Here is a 16,408-nt window from a genome sequence, read left to right as displayed (position 1 = left end):
CAGGCGCCCTGGGGTCTCTCGGAGTGGGCGGAGTGTGGTGACTGCGCCTTGCGGGGCCACAGCCATTATTTGGGTTACACTTATAGACGCACTATGGGAAACCGATCTGATTGAAGCTGCCATGGTGAGGCAGAATCTCATCCCTCCTTGCCCTCTTCTTTGTCACCGCCCCCCCGCCGCCGCCCCATTCCAGCCCCCTTGATCATTTGTGCAGAACCCTCAGGTTTCAGGCAATACCCTTTGAAAAGTGCTACCCTAGACCGGCTCCATTCCATCAGCTCCTCTCCTCCTGCCTGGATTCCTCCCACTGCCCGGGCTGCAGAAAGCCCACGGAGGTCCCCCCGCTCCTGCCACTCGCCTCCAGGTAGCTTCGGAAGACTCAAGCTTGGACTTCCTCACTTCCAGATCCTTGCACCAGAACCCGAAGTCTCTGTTAAGTGCACATTCCAACCAGCAAGGTGACTTGAGCAAGCCTCTTCCCTAGACCTCCAGGCCTCATCTGCAAAATGGAGCTGATAATAATGACCCCATTTTGGAAGCCAAGAGATTGGGCCTCAGAACCTCTTAAGAAAATCAGAAAGAGCCAATGAACACTGAGCGCCTACTTGAGAAGATGCTTTTGCAATTTTAGCCATCACCGCTTCCACTGTCCTCATTGGACGGGGCAGAAAACTGAGGCCCAGAGAGGTGAAGTGACTGCCCAAGGACACACAGCAAGGCAGTGCGGCGCTGAAGCCAGGACGCAGGCCCTAGAACTGGGCCTCTTCCTCTTTATCCCGACCATGCTGTCAAACCCACAGAAGGAGGCTGCCCTGTGCCTTCTGGCGTGACTCTCCCCAAACCCCCTCTCCTTCTCATATATTTTACAAACAAGGAAACTGAGGCTCAGAGGCACAAAGTCACCTGTCCAAGGCCACCCATCCACTTACATGGGAGCCAGAGATCGAGGTGTGTACGACTCCAAGCTCACACGCCTTGCCGGTCCATCACGCAGCCTCTGGGACTCCCACCCAGCGCTCGGATGCTGGGTTTCTCTGCACCTGTCCCAGGCCTGGGCTAGTTAAAAGCAGTTCCTCCTGCAGCCTCAACCTGAGCACCCCCCCATCATCAGCACATCCCGAGGAGCTTCCGGGGTGCCACGGACAGGTAGCTGCAGATGCCCCAGCCCTAAGTTGCCCTCCGCTCCTTCCGAGTTTTGCTCCTCCTTGGAAGGGAGGGCGGACAGCTGTCCTTGCCTTCCAGGCGGTTGGCAGAGCAGCGGCTGCTCCTGCCTGCTGCCTGGCTGATGGAGAGATTATTTCTAAGCCCTTCCCATCCCCCCACCCCCTCCTCTTGCAGGACCACGCTGGCTTTCCCGGTGGGACTTAGAGTGCAGAGTCCACCGCTGAAGCAGGACAGCTGGCCCGGCTCCCTCCCAGCACGAACCCCTCAGACCCTCACCTCTCATGGGGAAAAGGGATTCTGGGAAAGGGGACTGGAAAAAAACCCACCCCACTCCTCCTGGGCTTTTCTGCAGCTGCTGGAGAGAGAGCTGCAGCATGAACGGACTTCTGGTTTCTGAAGGAGGCAAGGAAAGGAAGGTTGAAAACTAACTCTGCCAGAAACTGCTGTGTTCGGGCTTTCTCTTTTCTCCCCCTTCATCTTCACCACAAACCTGTCTCTTCCCTGGGCATCGAGACATGGGCTCCCCTTGCCCGGCAGAGAAACAGCTGGAAAGAGGCTCCCTGAGACAGGAGGGTGAGTTAAACTTCGGGGGAAGAAGTTAGTGTTTGCTGCAGTGGCGGGGGGCGCGGATTGCAGGGTGCCCTTAAACGTCCTTTGTCAAAGCACTGTTTTGAGTGAACACGTTTCCCATGCTCTGGAAGGTTTGTGTGCTGGCTATTTCTGGGGGGCAGTGGGTTACAAAGTAGGGTTTGTGCAGTGAATTCAGAAAGAGCAGTTTGGGGGGTTCTAGAAAGAGCCCCCGGCTGGGAGACAGAGTCCCTGGTTGCATTGGGACTCGCTGTGTGACCTTGGATGAGTCACTTCAGCTCTCTGGCTCTGCGTCTTTTCACTTGGAAAACAAGAACGCTTGGGAAGCGGCTCCCCTGATTTCAAAATACTCTTCTTTCTGCAGGCTGCTCATCGTTCTCTGGCCGTACATTGTAAACGAAGTAATGCACGCAGAATAACAGACTATTGTGTGGTGAGCAAGTGTGAAATGCATCGGCTGTGATTCAACTCTTCGCTGTCTGCTGGAACCCAACTGGCTCTGAAATTGAGAGGAACTTTTATTTCCATTCAGCTGCTGAGTTTTTCTCTTGATTGGAGTGCATCTTGGAATGTAAGGTTATGGATGCTTTGGAAACAGCTCTGGCTAGAATGAATAGCACAGGAAACAGTTGTGGGAGGCTGAGGATGAGAAATATTGTGGCGATGATTTTTTTTAATGCATGGGCTAAATCTAAAACATTTCCTGTAAGTCAAGCATCCCAAATAGGTCTGAAATGGAGAGAGCATTAGAGGCCCCTTCATTTCACAGATAACAAGACCGAAGCCCAGAGAGGGGGAGTAACTGACTCAAGGTCACACAGCAAGGTGGCTGAGGCAAGCACCCAATGAACACGGAGGAGTGCTCTCATTGATAGCAAAGTCCTCTAAGTGGGAAAGCAAATAAGAGGGCTCAGGTGATCGTTGTGGAGCTTCTCCTGGGAGTCCGACGCTGTGCCACATACAGTTCCTTGTTACTTAACTTTTCTGGGCCTCAATTTCCTCATCTGTAGAGTGAATGTACTAATGTCTACCTCATGGGGTTGTTGAGATGAGTTAACATAGGAGAGGCATGTGGGTCAGTGCCTGGCATGTCAGAAGCATCTAGAAGTGTTCTTAATATACACTTCACGTGTATTACTGCACATAACCCTCACTGTGCCCAGTGGGGTGGGTACTCAAACTACCGCAGCTGTGCAGATGAAGCAAAGGGCTCAGAGAGGCTGAGAAACCTACCTGGGGTGGCAGTCCGTAAGGGATCGCAACCTGGCAGTGAACTTGACAAAGTTTTACCCTAAGCTCTATTTTCAACAACTGTACTTTGCAAAGTTGGGACAAGTCTTGTCATTGCCATAACAATGCTGAGATCAGAGAGGTTAAGCTACATGCCCAAGACCACACAGCCTGAAAGTGACACAGCTGTTCCAGGGAGATTCTTCTGAGATATAAATAAATGCTCCATCAGGGAAGGGATGTCATCATCATCTCTTTTTGTTCACTGAGATCCCGAGCGCATAGTAGGTGCTCAGTAAATCTGTGTTGGATGGAAGATTAAAAGGATAAATGATGCAGATGCAGTTGCAGGAAAGCAGACATGAGGAGATACTGTCTAGGACTCTGCCCTGAGACTGATGTCTCCCCCGTTCTCTTGCTCTTGTCCCTTTCGGGCGCCAGGACGTCTTCGGTGATAGCCATGCCTTCCAGAGACAGGGGCCTGCATCCCGGCCACCATCACCTCGGCTCCTGCGGCCCTTTGAGTCAGTTCTTGCCACGCCCCGTGGAGCCCCCGCCCATCAAGGGCATTTACTACCGCAGGGCCCGGAAGCTGGGAGCGCAGGACGCCTCCTGGACGGCGGACCTGAAGAAGGAGATGCTGGTCAACGTAGGGGGCAAGCGGTACCTCCTTCCGTGGAGCACGCTGGACGAGTTTCCACTGAGCCGCCTGAGCAAACTCCGCTTCTGCCGGAGCCACGAGGAGATCGCGCAGCTCTGCGACGATTACGACGAGGGTAACCAAGAGTTCTTCTTTGACCGGAGCCCCAGCGCTTTCGGGGTGATCGTGAGCTTCCTGGCGGCAGGCAAGCTGGTCCTCCTCCAGGAGATGTGTGTGCTGTCCTTCCAGGAGGAGCTGACCTACTGGGGGATCGAAGAAGCCAATCTGGAGACGTGCTGCCTGCAGACACTGCTGAGGAAGCTGGACGAGGTGGCCGAGCTGCGCACGGAGGAGACGCTGCAGCGTCGGGCAGCCGGCCGCCCCGCCGTGCACACGTCCCGCGGGGCGCTCTTCAGGAACCGGCTGCGAGAGATGGTGGAGAACCCGCAGTCGGGGCTCCCCGGGAAGGTCTTTGCTTGTCTGTCCATCCTCTTCGTGGCCACCATGGCCGTCAGCCTGTGCGTTAGCACCATGCCGGACCTGAGGGCGGAGGAGGGCAAGGTGAGTGTTCCATCTCTCTACCGGGCGTGGTGCCCGGGACCCGCGGCACTGAGGGCCCACGAAAACGTTTAATGTCGTTGCAAACAACAAGGAAAGAGGGACTTCCCTGGCGATCCAGTGGTTAAGACTCTGCCCTTCCAATGCAGGGGGTGTGGGTTCGATCCCTGGTCAGGGAACTAAGATCCCACACTCCACACAACCGAAAAAGAAAGAAATATGATCCAGTGTGAATTGTGCTCATTTTCAGACCAATGCAGTGGTAAAAGATAGTTTTATACATTTTTTTTTTTGAAGAAGGAAGCACATAAAGGGCACCCGTGAAAGTCATGAGGGGCCCTGCCTCTGATAGAGAGCGCCAGGCATTGACAAAGCCACCGTGGTCTTAGTGGGCTGAGCTGGCCCAGCCCGGCCTCTCCTGGCTCTGTGACCACTGGCGAATTGCTCCACCTCTCTGAGCCTCAGTTTCCTCTTCTGTAAGACAGCTGACATCACTATGAAGGTGTACACAGTCCGTGCACCCATCGCATGTTAACTGAGCAGCTACTCTGTGCCAGGCACTAGACCAGGACCAGATTCCCTACCTCCTTAAGCCAACCTTCTCGTGGGCATCTCAGCTCCATTTGTCAGATGAATAAACTGAGGTTCAGGGCACTTAGCTTCCTTGGAGTAACCGAGTGAAGAGGCCGATGATGGCAGAGACTCTCGGCCCTTGTTCCCGAGCCTCCCAATCAGTCCCACCAGATGGGGAGCTCACAGATGAGTTGATGTGGAAGTGACCCTGCCCCAGGAGGCCAGAGCAGAAACGTTTGCTTGCCCACTCCTGCCCTCTCTGTCCGGGAAGCTGTGGAAGACCGCCCACACCCCCCAGGGGGCCGGATGGTCTGAGAAATGAGATAAGAATCTAACATTTTGTTGGGAAGGTTATTGGAGAGCTTCAAACTGAGAACTGGATTGTTTCCTAAGTTAAAATGTTGCTCTATAGTCCTCCATGGCTCCCCAACACCTAACTTATGGAGCTTACATCACAGCAGAGAGAGAGCCGATAAATAAAACATATACATACGGCAGTGCAGGCTGTATATGGTTTATAACTGGTGTCAGTTGACCTAAGTTCCCTTCTCTTAAACATATATCCCAGGGAGGATCAGAGAACTTTCCAGACAGAGAGGACTTAGATGGAGAACCAGCCATTGCTTCACACCCGGAGTAGGCTCTCAGTAAATATTTGCTGACTAAAGTGTATCTTGTTCAACCTATTAGTATGTTGTCCTAAAGAAAACCACCCAAAATGTTTTGACTTTCAAACAGCTTTTTTCCGCATAGAGAGGGCTATAGCTCTAATTGTAGGCATTTTTTTTTTTCATTCTTTAGCACGAAATCATGTAATTTAATAGCCTGCTTGTTCACAGAAATATTTACATGTGGACTCTGCAGTAAAAAGATTAGGACAAAGTAAGGGGCCTCCGTCCCCTGTCCCCTAAGGGTGCCCTTGATCCCCTTTGCTGAGGAAGGACCCCTGGATTTTTCACAAGCCTGTTCCTCTTAGGGATGGATTTTCAGGGAGCCAGGATTTAGACTGTGCAGAGGGACAAGCTCTTTTCAAAGCCTAATGCTTTGAAAATTACCCAGGGTATGAACACAGGTTGGTGTGACAGGGACTTGGAAAATTAAATCAGAGGTGGGTAAGAGGCCCGCAGAACCGGGGAATCAGGCAGCCATTTCTCCTCGTGGGACGAGGGAGGTGATGCCCCCGGTCCAGTGGCAACCTCTGTGCAACTGTGAAGCCACCCCTGGGTGTTCTGCCCGGAGAGGGGCTGGGAGATGCAGCCCTCCAAAAAAATGTGTGTCTATTTCGATGGTAATTGAGAGAGCCTGGAGGCTGAGGACCAGGCGGGCTTTGTTCTTTCAAACTGCGCCCTTACATTTACATAAAAAGACGATGTTCTTTCCCGGCCACACGTGCCTGGTATTTCGTATTTATCAGTCTGAAAGCAGCGATTCAGCACCGACTGCAAAGCTGGGCAGCTACTTCTGGGGACAGGAAGTGCCCAAGAGGCGTGAGGGTTCAAGTCATCCTGAGGGGATGTGACTTGCAGGACACCGCCATCAGACGCGGAAGAGGTGGCACGCAGGGCTGGAGAATTAGCACACCTGTGAAGAAAGTATTTTCCTCGCCCTTAATTCTTCTAGCTTCTTACGGCAACATCCCTTGAGTAAACTTGGCAGTTGGGGTGCAAGGTCTGTGCCTGAGATTACAAATTAAAATGGAGGAGGCAGGAGGCATTGTGGACAGGAAAGACCAAGCCAAGTGCCTAAGCACCTCCAGAAGCATTCAGACTCTGCTGGGTTCCCTGGGGGAGCTCAGCCCAGAAGGGATGAGAGAACTGATGCTTATTAAGTGCCCTTCAGGAGGCTGGCATTTGACAGGATGGACTTAATCCTTGTAACAGCTTTGGGAAGTGAATACCACTTCTACTCCCATTTTACAGATGAGGAAACTGAGGCTCAGGGAAGTTTTTTTATCACTTTCCTAAGCTCAAAGTTAGTAAGTGGCAGAGCCAAGATTTGAGCTCACCTCTGCCTGGCTCTAAAACCTGACCCCTTGCACCCCTTCTTCCAATGCTCGGCCCTCTACCTGTAGGCTAGACCCTCAGCCTCAGTGGCACTTAGCATTTCTAAGGCATCTGGACTTTGTGAAGTGCTTCTCTGTCTAGGGTAATGGTTCTGAGTGCCGACGCTCTGGGTTTGAATCTTGGCCTCACCCCTCATGAACTCAATGATCTCAGAAAAGTCACTTAACTTCTTTGAGCCTCTGTTTCCTTACCTGTAAAATGGGGATGCTATTAGCCCTTTCCTCAGGGGGTTATGGTGAGGATTAAAAGAGTAATTCGTGTAAAGTGATTGGAACAAAGCCGACACACAGGAAGTGCTCAAAAAATGTTAGTCATCATCATTATTCACTTATCAGGTACTAGTTAACAGGAAGTCACCACATTTACCCTTTTATTCATTCATCAACAGTCACTGAGTGCCTACTAAGTCTATTCTTCTAGATGCTGCAGATAAGACAAATTTCTCACTTTCTTGGAGCTTATATCATGAGCATCCCAGCTCCATTTTTTAAATTGAGGTGGAATTCACATAACATAAAATTAACCATCTTAGAGTGAACAATTCAGTGGCATTTAGCATGTTCTTAAGGTTGTGCAGCCAACACCCCTATCGAGTTCCAGTACATTTCCAAAAGAAAACCCTGGACCAATCAGGCAGCCGCTCCCCACCCCCACCCTCAGCCCCTGGCAACCACCAGTCTGCTTTCCGTCTCTGCGTCCCTATTCCAGACACTTCATATAATGGAATCATACAATATGTGGCCTTTTGTTTCTGGCTTCATTCACTCCACATAACGTGTTCAACGTTCATCTGTGTTGTAGCCTATGTCAGTACTACATTCCTTTTTAGGGCTGAGTAATATTCCACTGTTTGTAAATGCCACAGTGTGTTTATCCGTCCATCCAGTGGTGGATTCATCAGGTTCTTTGCTTCCCTCCGCCCGGGTCCTCTGCCAGGGCTGTCACCCCTGCCATTTAGCCCTAGCGCCCTTTCCTTGTAGCCCTTGCCTGGCCTCTCTGCTGTTCAGAGCACCTTGTCCCCCCTCTGGGGGAGTCAGAAGGTCACCAGGCAGCTACAGCTGAACACATGGTCCTTTCCTCTTGACCTTTTTCTTCCTCCTTACTGCTGCTACCTGGCTCTGCCCTCGGACGAGTCACTCTGTTTCTCTGTGCCTCTATTTCCTCACCTATAAATGAGGATAATGACAGCACCTGCTCAGAGGGAGGCAACAGGACTGATGGTTTATTTATGATGTGCCGGCACAGAGCCAGCAGTGGCAATTTTTACCCACCTTTGGGATTCGCTCATGCCCCTCCCGCCTGCACATCTGCTTTGTTCCTCAAACTCTCTCCCAGGTCCGTGGGACCCCTGGGGACAAGCACAGGCACATGCTCTCACATCGCCTCCTGTTCTAGCTTCTACTTCTGCCCAGAGGTTTGCTTCGGACTTCGGGGATGTTGCGAAGGGACACACTCTGGATCGCATCTGTGCAAAGTGCACTGGATGGGAGCAGAGCCTCGGTGCGGTTGGGGGTGGGATGGCGGGGCTCTGCTTCCCCCACCCCCTTGTGCCCTGTGCTGTGCTTTCCGCGTCTCGCTGGGATGGGGAAGGAAGGAAGGCACAGAGAGATTTTTTTTTTTACAGAGAGACTTTTAAAGACCAGGTGGAACCACTGGGGGCCCTTGATGGAACATTCCCTCCTGGTGCGGGTGCAGCTCACCTTTGGGGCTGCAGTTCCCTCCCACTCCTCCCCGCCTTTGATAGAAAGTCTCGTGCTAGAGCCAGTGTCTCCTCCTACCTGGCCCTTTCTTGGATCATGGATCAGCTCCATAGAGAACTGCCCGCTCTGTAGCTTCTCTGTGTTCAGTGACATTTGGTAATGGCTTTACGGAATTCTTCTTAACCTGTTTTGGGAGTTTGGGGGGGGGGGGGTTCCCTGCCCCCTGCTGAGTCTCCCTATATCCCAGCCAATAAGCACTGTTCCCCATTTCCTGGATGGGCCCCCCTTTCCTGAGTATACATACTTCATGCTGTCCCTCCTGCCTCACCACGCTGCCCTGGTCTCTGTGCGCCCAATTCCTAGCCCCCCCCTCAGAGCCCCCATGTGCCAGGGTTGGGGAGTCGGGGCGGCTAGGAAGAGGGAGCCAAGGGTAGGGACAGGGCTGGGGAGGAGGGACGGCGGCTCAAGGCGAGGGGGACAAGGGAGAGGACCGTGGAAGGGGCCTGAAGGAGGGGAGGATGGCAGAGAGACCTGGCTCTCGGGGAGAGGCGTGAGTCAGCACCACCAGGCACCGGGAGGGGGAGGACCGCGGCCAGCGCCAGAGGCACAAATGATGGATTTCACAGCCAGGAGGAAGGAAAGGGAGGGAGGTGGGTGGAACTGCTGAATGGGGCAGTGGGACCAGCACTGAGCTAAGCGGGTAAGACGTGGCCGATTCTGGCCTCATTCCCAAAGAGGGAGGTGGCAGGCATTGCTGTGAGAGAGACAGAGGGTGCAAGGGAGACTCCAAGGTCAAGACTTTGGCCCCGAGTCCCTCCCAGATGGAACTTCTAGAACTGGCCCTCGCTGCACCTGCAGCCCATCTGCTGGACAGCCTGTCCGGATGGACCCTCAGGGACAATGGCTTTGTCCTCAGAGAGCCCTGGCCTCCCTCTGACCCCAGAGCCCTTCAGAGCAGCTCTGCTTTGGAGCTTCAGGAAAGGATGGGGCAAGGCTGTGGACCTCACTCCCTGCCTCACCCAGACTGACTTGGCCATTCAGACTCAAACTCGAGTTTCTTTTTTATTAAGATATAATTCATACCCTCAAATATTCAAGTGCACAAATCAGTGATTTTTAGTATACAGTAGTGCAACCATCCCCACTAATTCCATAACATTGTCATCACCCTAAAAAGCAACACTGCACAAACTTCCAATTATTCTCCATCCTCTCCCTGCCCCCATCCCACCAGCCCCAGGCAACTGCGAACATACTTTCTATCTTCATGAATTTGCCTTTTCTGGGCATTTTATAGATATGGAATCATACAATATATGGTCTTTATGTTGGCTTCTTTCACTGAGCATAAGGTTTTCAAGGCTCATCTGCTTTGTAGCACGTGAGGACTTCCTTTTTACGGCTGAATAATATTCCATCATATGGAGAGATCATATTTTGTTTATTCATTCATCCGTTGATGGGCATTTAGCTTGTTTCCACTTGTTGGCTGTTATCAATCACACTGCTGTGGACCTTCATGGACAAGTTTTTGTGTGGATGTGTGCTTTCAGTTCCTTCGGGTATATACCTAGGAGCAGAATTGCTTGGTCATATAGCAAATGTATGTTTAAGTTTTCTGAGGGACTGCCCACCTGTTTTCCACAGCGGCTATACCACTTTACATTCCCACCAGCAATGTCTGGGAGGTTCCAATTTCTCCACGTCCTCACCAACACTTGTTTTTCTTATTGTTGGTTTAATATATCATATTAGTTTCAGGTATACAACAGAGTGATTCGATATTTTTGTATCTTATACTCTATTTAAAGATATTATAAAATACTGGCTGTATTCCCTGTGCTGTACGTTACATCCTTGTATCTTATTTATTCTATACCTAGTAGTCTGTACCACTTAATCCCCTTTTCCTAACACTTGTTATTTTTTGTCCTTATAATCACAGCCATCCTAGTGAGTGTGGAGCGGTATCTCACTGTGGTGTTGATTTCCAACTCTGATTTAAAAAATAAAAATAAAAACTTTCCCGGATGGAAAATTTGGGGCATTTACAAAGTAAATAGAATAATCTAATGAACCTCCAGTAAGTACCCATGTCTCAGCTTTCATGATGGTCCACAGTCTGCCATTCTGGTTCTCTCTCTCTCTCCACCCCCTCCCACCCCCAATCATTTAGCACAATGCTCATTCATTTTATTTTTATTTTACAGTTTTATGGGTGAAATTTACATACACCGAAATGCACAAGTCTTAGCTGTCCAATGTAACAAATGGGGCACACCCACAGCCCTGTTTAACATGGAATATTCCCATCACCCCAGAATGTCCTTTCAGGTCCGTTTGTGGTCTTCCCAACCCCATCCAGAGGCAGCCACTTTTTTGGTGATTCTGTCCACCTCAGGTGAGTTTTGCCCGCTCTTGGACTTCACCTGGATGGAAACATCGCCCCATATCCGTCTGTGACATTCGTCCATGCTCTCACGGCGTTCACCCCTCCGGCCTTCCTGGGGCTGGTCATGTTCCTCTGCATTGCAGGAAGGAATCAGAGCACGCCTCATTTGTGGTGACAAGCCCCCCAGGGGGGCGACCAAGCATCTCGGTTTGCCCAGGACTGAGGGGAAGTTCTGGTGACCTGGGACTGTCTGTTGCTCAACCTGGAAAGTTCTGGGCAAACCAGGATGAGTCGTTCATCCTACCTACAGAATACAACCAGAAACTTCCTCAGAGACAGAGTGACTTTTTTCTTTCCTTCCATTCTAGTTTTCTTCAAATATTGCCTGGCCTGGGAATTATTTTCTCAGCTCGAACCCCATAAACCCCTGCCATTCCAATGCCGGCCGCTAACAGGGCATTTCTCTGAGGACCAGTGCTGGGAGGTTGGTTTAGGATGCAAAGCGGAGCAGCAATGCAGGGGGTGACTCGGCAGAGCCCTTGTTGCCGGGCAGGGAGGTGGCCGGTGGGAGGTGGGTGGTGCGTACCTGGAACATCCAAAAGCCAGCACCAGAGGCAAAGGGAGGAAGGACCCACAGAGCCTCCTCTGCCTCCCAGGAGTCACCTTCCTGAGCTATTGGGTCGCTGGTCTGGGAAGACTATTCCCAGGCCCCACAAGGCTCTTACACCAAAGAAAAAACTCCCAGAATGTCAGTGATGAAAGAGGACTTATCGAGAGAATCTGGCCCAGAGGCTGAAAAACTTCCAGGTGCCTCTGAGTCAACAGGAGGCCTTGCCAAAATGCAGATTCCTGGGCCTCACTCCAGGGCTTTGATTTTGTGATGGGGGCCCCAGAATCCACATTTGTAACAAGCACTCTGGGGCACTCTGATGCAGGGCTTATGAATCAGCTTTGAGAAATACTGATTCTGTTCCACCCTCTTCATCAGAAACTAAAGCACAGAGAGCGGCAGTGACTACGGAAAAGTCACACAGCAAGTTTGCAGCAGGACTGGGGAATCAGGATCCAAAACTCCTGAGCCTTCCAGAATCCTGAAGCAAACCCCAGGCAGTCATGGCAAAGACCTCTAGTGTGTTGGAGAATTTCCTCAGCCTCCTGTAAAATCCAGGATAGGAGAAGGATAGTTACCCTTAAACAGACCAGGCAGGCTATGTCTGCAACCAGTGAATCATCTCAAACGGGCAGTTACAATGTTTCATGTATCTGCAGATGCAGCAGCCTGCTAACTTCTTTACCTGAGTCATTTCCGTTTGTCTCAACCCTCCCGAGGCAGAGAACCAAGGGAGAGAGCTACCCAGCACTGCACCGGCAAATAGAGATCAGGACGGTCCAGCCTGTTTCTTTCTTCAAAGGCCAGACAAAAAGAATATTTCAGTTTAGTATTCCTGTGAGCCCAGGCACTGGAAATAATTTCTTTTTCCACGTCAGAGGTTTTTAATCCAAAGAAAACTGTGCTTGTCAACATCTTGCTTTTCACTCAATCAACTGGCTTTGGTCATTGGTTCACTCATCTGTCATAGATACAGATGATAGAGATATAGACACAGATGGAGACAATATAGAGATAGGTGCAGATAGAGATGAAGATGTAGATGTAATATTTAGAGTCAGGGTCTCAAATCTAGCTCCATATGAGAATCATTGATGGGGCTTCTGGAAAATTTTACCGCTCAGGCTAAAACCTAGATCAAGTAAATTAGAATCTCTGGTATCCCGACCTGGACATCAGGATTTTTCAAAGCCCCCCCAGGTGATTCTAACACATGCAGTCAAGGCTGAGAACCACTGCACTAGACCAGAGCTTCTCCAACCTTATTGTGCACACAAATCATTGTTAAAATGCAGATTCTGGCTCCGCAGGAATGCCGTGGAGCCCAAGATTGCGTGTTTCTAACAAGCTCCCAGGGGAGTCTGATGCTTTAGGTTCTAGGGCACACTTTGAGTAGCAGAGGGGCTAGCGGAAGTCTCTGTTGGGGGCAGGGGCAGGGGTGTGAATGACACAGTGAGGAACCCACTGGATCCCCACCTGGCTGGGATCTCAGGAGGGAAATAGTTGCAATCCGCATCACAGGGTTGCCGGTGTCCTCTCTGCCTGCCCCAGGCTCCAAGCCCCCAGAAACCACGTCTGCTTCTCTAGTCCTTTACCTCCGGAGTCTAGCATGGGACCTGACACAAGGTGAGTCCTCCATGTAATTTTGTTGGATGAATGAATGCAGGATGGCGAGCAAAATAGTTACAAAACAGCGCATAATCTCTGGTAGACCATCTACTATGAATGTGAGCTCAGGCAAGTTATCTCAGTGCTCGGGACCATTTCCTGGGCCATAAATGAAGCCGGGCTGCCTGCTCATGGCATCACTGTGGGGCTTAAGTGACAGCACCAGAGCAGTGCCTGGTACCCAAGAGGTGCTTATGTCATAAAGGAGAAACCTGGCTGCTCTAACCAAGAGGCCTCACGACAGAACAGCTTTCAACACAATAGAAGCTGGTTTCTCTCATAAAGAGGGACCGAGGCGAGTGGGCAGCTCTCATTCTGACACCCAGATTTTTCCCACCATGATGCTCATGCTTCCCAGGGCGTTGGTCCGATCTGCTGGTTCTAAGCTGGGGTGCAGGGCCATCTGGGTTGTCCTGGCTCACAGGAAGGGGAGAAAGAGTGTGCAGGAACTCACGCCAACACCAAACTCCTGGAACTGGAGGTAGCTTTCATCACCTCTGTTTATATTCTGTGGGTGGGGGCTTGGTTATGTGGCCATGCTTAGCTGCAAGGGAGGCTGGAAAAGTGGTCTCTGATCTAGCTGACTGGCCATGCGCACAGCCACAACTTGAGAACTATGTAAAAAGGGGGTTTTAGTAGATGACTAAGAGTCTACAACAGGGCTCCATCGATGTATAGATAAATGATAGATAGATAATATATAGAATATAGAGACCATATGCAATACAAAGAATATATAGAGAATATATATTTAATGTTTAATATAAGCTATACTTAATATATCAGTATATTGTGATATGTATTATATAATACATATTACAGTAATATATTATGGTGTGTATCATAAATATTAATATATTATATATTAGTACGTGTTCATATATTAATATATATTTAATATATAAAATATAGAGAGAATATATCTTTAGTACAGAGACTCTGCATATGGAATCGATATCGGTATCATTACAGATCGACGGCATTGCTTTTCAGTGTGCTGATTTCGCCATTTCCCACGCTGCTGCCCGGCCCCTCCCTACCCTGCGTTTTGTCGCCTCTCCAGGGGGAGTGCTCGCGTAAGTGCTACTCCATTTTCATCGTGGAGACCGTCTGCGTGGCCTGGTTTTCCCTGGAGTTCTGCCTGCGGTTTGTCCAGGCCCAGAACAAGTGCCAGTTCTTCCAAGGGCCCCTGAACATCATCGACATCCTGGCCCTCTCCCCCTACTACGTGTCGCTCGCGGTGTCCGACGAGCCCCAGGCGGACGGCGCGAGGCCGAGGCGCAGCTCGTACCTGGAGAAGGCGGGACTGGCGCTGCGCGTGCTGCGGGCACTGCGCATTCTCTACGTGATGCGCCTCGCCCGCCACTCGCTGGGGCTGCAGACGCTGGGCCTCACCGTGCGCCGCTGCACGCGCGAGCTCGGCCTGCTCCTCCTCTTCCTCTGCGTAGCCATCACCCTCTTCGCTCCTCTGGTCTACGTGGCCGAGAATGAGTCCGGGCGAGCTCTGGAGTTCACCAGCATCCCGGCCTCCTATTGGTGGGCCGTCATCTCCATGACGACGGTGGGCTACGGAGACATGGTCCCGAGCAGCGTGCCGGGCCAGATGGTGGCGCTCAGCAGCATCCTGAGCGGCATCCTCATCATGGCCTTCCCGGCCACGTCCATCTTTCACATTTTCTCGCACTCCTACCTGGAGCTCAAGAAGGAGCAGGAGAGGCTGGAGGCTCGCTTCCGCCGCCTGCAGAACGCGGCCACGGCCAGTGAACACGAACTCTTAAACGACGTCCAAGACCTGATCCTGGAGGGCCCTGCCTTGCCCATCGCATACATGTAACTCAAAATCCCCCCTGAATATTCCAGATCTTCAGCCCATCGCCCTCGGCTTACACGAACTGGAGAACACCAGCACCTACATCATCCAGTGGTGTGTTTCTAGAGCTTGGGGGTCACTCCCAGAGCTAGGAGGGGCTTGAGGCCAAAGACGTTTGGTTGGGTGATTCTTGACCCTCCTGGCCACGACGTCCACGTCACTTGCCGTCTCCTCTCTCCCTGCCCCTCGCTGAGCACAAGCAAGTTCTCTTGCTGGGTTAGGTCTGTCTCCCTTTAATCTCGTTTCCTTCCCTGCAGAGTCTTCAACAACCCAGGCTAGGTTCCAGACACCTAGAGGACCAAGCCTACAGAATTCCATTCCTCCCCGAAGACCCTCTTTCCTGGGCCAACCCACCGCCAGGAACTGGAGGTTTCAGTCACTGCAAACCCTTCTGATCAGGTCTCTCCACCCAGCTCTACTGGGGGTTCTAGCCGGGGTCAGTTCTCCTACCGCTTACACCACCAATGGCATTTTTCTAATGCAGCTGCCTCCCCCCAGCTCTGGAAGCTCTTAGCCGAGAAGGCAGAACTGGCCTCCACGTTAAGTCCCACAGTGGGGGATGGTGGCCTGCCACCCCTCCTGACGCACTTGGGACCTGGACAGGAGCGGCACTTGTCAGCACAGCAGGTCCTCCCTGGCCACGTGGGCTCTTGGTGAGACATCGTCCAATTATCCGGTCCTTGGCCTTGGCAGAGGCTACCTCTCACAGGGCACTGCATTGTCCCTTGAGAGAACCATTCCTGCAGCTGGTTCCTCCAGCACTGCGGGGACCTCGGCTTTCCGCTCTCAGCTAAGCCACCACAGATGCAGCGTAGAAACGAGGGCAGACTTAGGATCTGCCCCTTGCCTGCTCCCCCCTCCCCCCACCCCGACCCCTTGATGCCAGAGAATAGACGTCCTTGGCTGATATTTAAATGAATTCATTTGCTCATCCATTCATTCATTAACAGACCCGGCCCTTTGCATCCAGAGTAGGAGGCAGAGGTAGGACCAAGTCATTAGCGATAAAAGCAGTGCATCCTGAGCAGAGGGGAAAGAGCGGTGCCTTCTGGGCAGTTGGCTCACGGAGGGCTTCACAGAGACACAGGAAGGGGTTGAATGCGGAGGGCTGTTTGGGCTGTTTTGGGAGATGAAGCTGGAAAGGTGGGCTGGGATGAGATGCTGTGTAGTGGACTGGGACATTTCGGTAGATGGAGAGGAGATATCGCAGATGCTGGAGAAAGGGGTGATGTGAACGGACTGCAGGTGTGAATGATCATGATGGTGGGATGGGTTGCAGGAGGACCAGCTGGGAACAGGGAACAGTCGAGCAGTTCAGGCAAGCCATGAGGGCCTGCCTCCTCCACGTCATT

At 51.6% G+C, this 16,408-nt stretch overlaps 1 protein-coding gene across 1 annotated transcript; it reads left to right on the top strand.

Annotated features, from left to right (window-relative positions):
- Positions 1-3,343: 3,343 nt before the first annotated feature.
- On the top strand, positions 3,344-15,020 carry KCNG4 (potassium voltage-gated channel modifier subfamily G member 4). The gene is made up of 2 exons (XM_059903774.1): positions 3,344-4,183; positions 14,250-15,020. The coding sequence occupies exons 1-2, from the start codon at positions 3,344-3,346 to the stop codon at positions 15,018-15,020; spliced, it is 1,611 nt and encodes a 536-aa protein (XP_059759757.1).
- Positions 15,021-16,408: the final 1,388 nt, after the last annotated feature.

The sequence above is a fragment of the Balaenoptera ricei genome, chromosome 19 (assembly GCF_028023285.1).
Source record: "Balaenoptera ricei isolate mBalRic1 chromosome 19, mBalRic1.hap2, whole genome shotgun sequence".
Taxonomy (NCBI): domain Eukaryota; kingdom Metazoa; phylum Chordata; class Mammalia; order Artiodactyla; family Balaenopteridae; genus Balaenoptera; species Balaenoptera ricei.
The sequence above is the reverse complement of the archived record's forward strand: the minus strand, read 5'-3'. Positions and strand labels throughout refer to the sequence as shown.

Excerpts from the sequence above, each read along its gene's own strand:
- KCNG4 (XM_059903774.1), top strand. The coding sequence starts at position 3,344 with ATGAGGAGATACTGTCTAGGACTCTGCCCTGAGACTGATGTCTCCCCC. Across the intron at positions 4,184-14,249 it reads TGAGGGCGGAGGAGGGCAAG|GGGGAGTGCTCGCGTAAGTG; the intron begins GTGAGTGTTCCA and ends TCGCCTCTCCAG.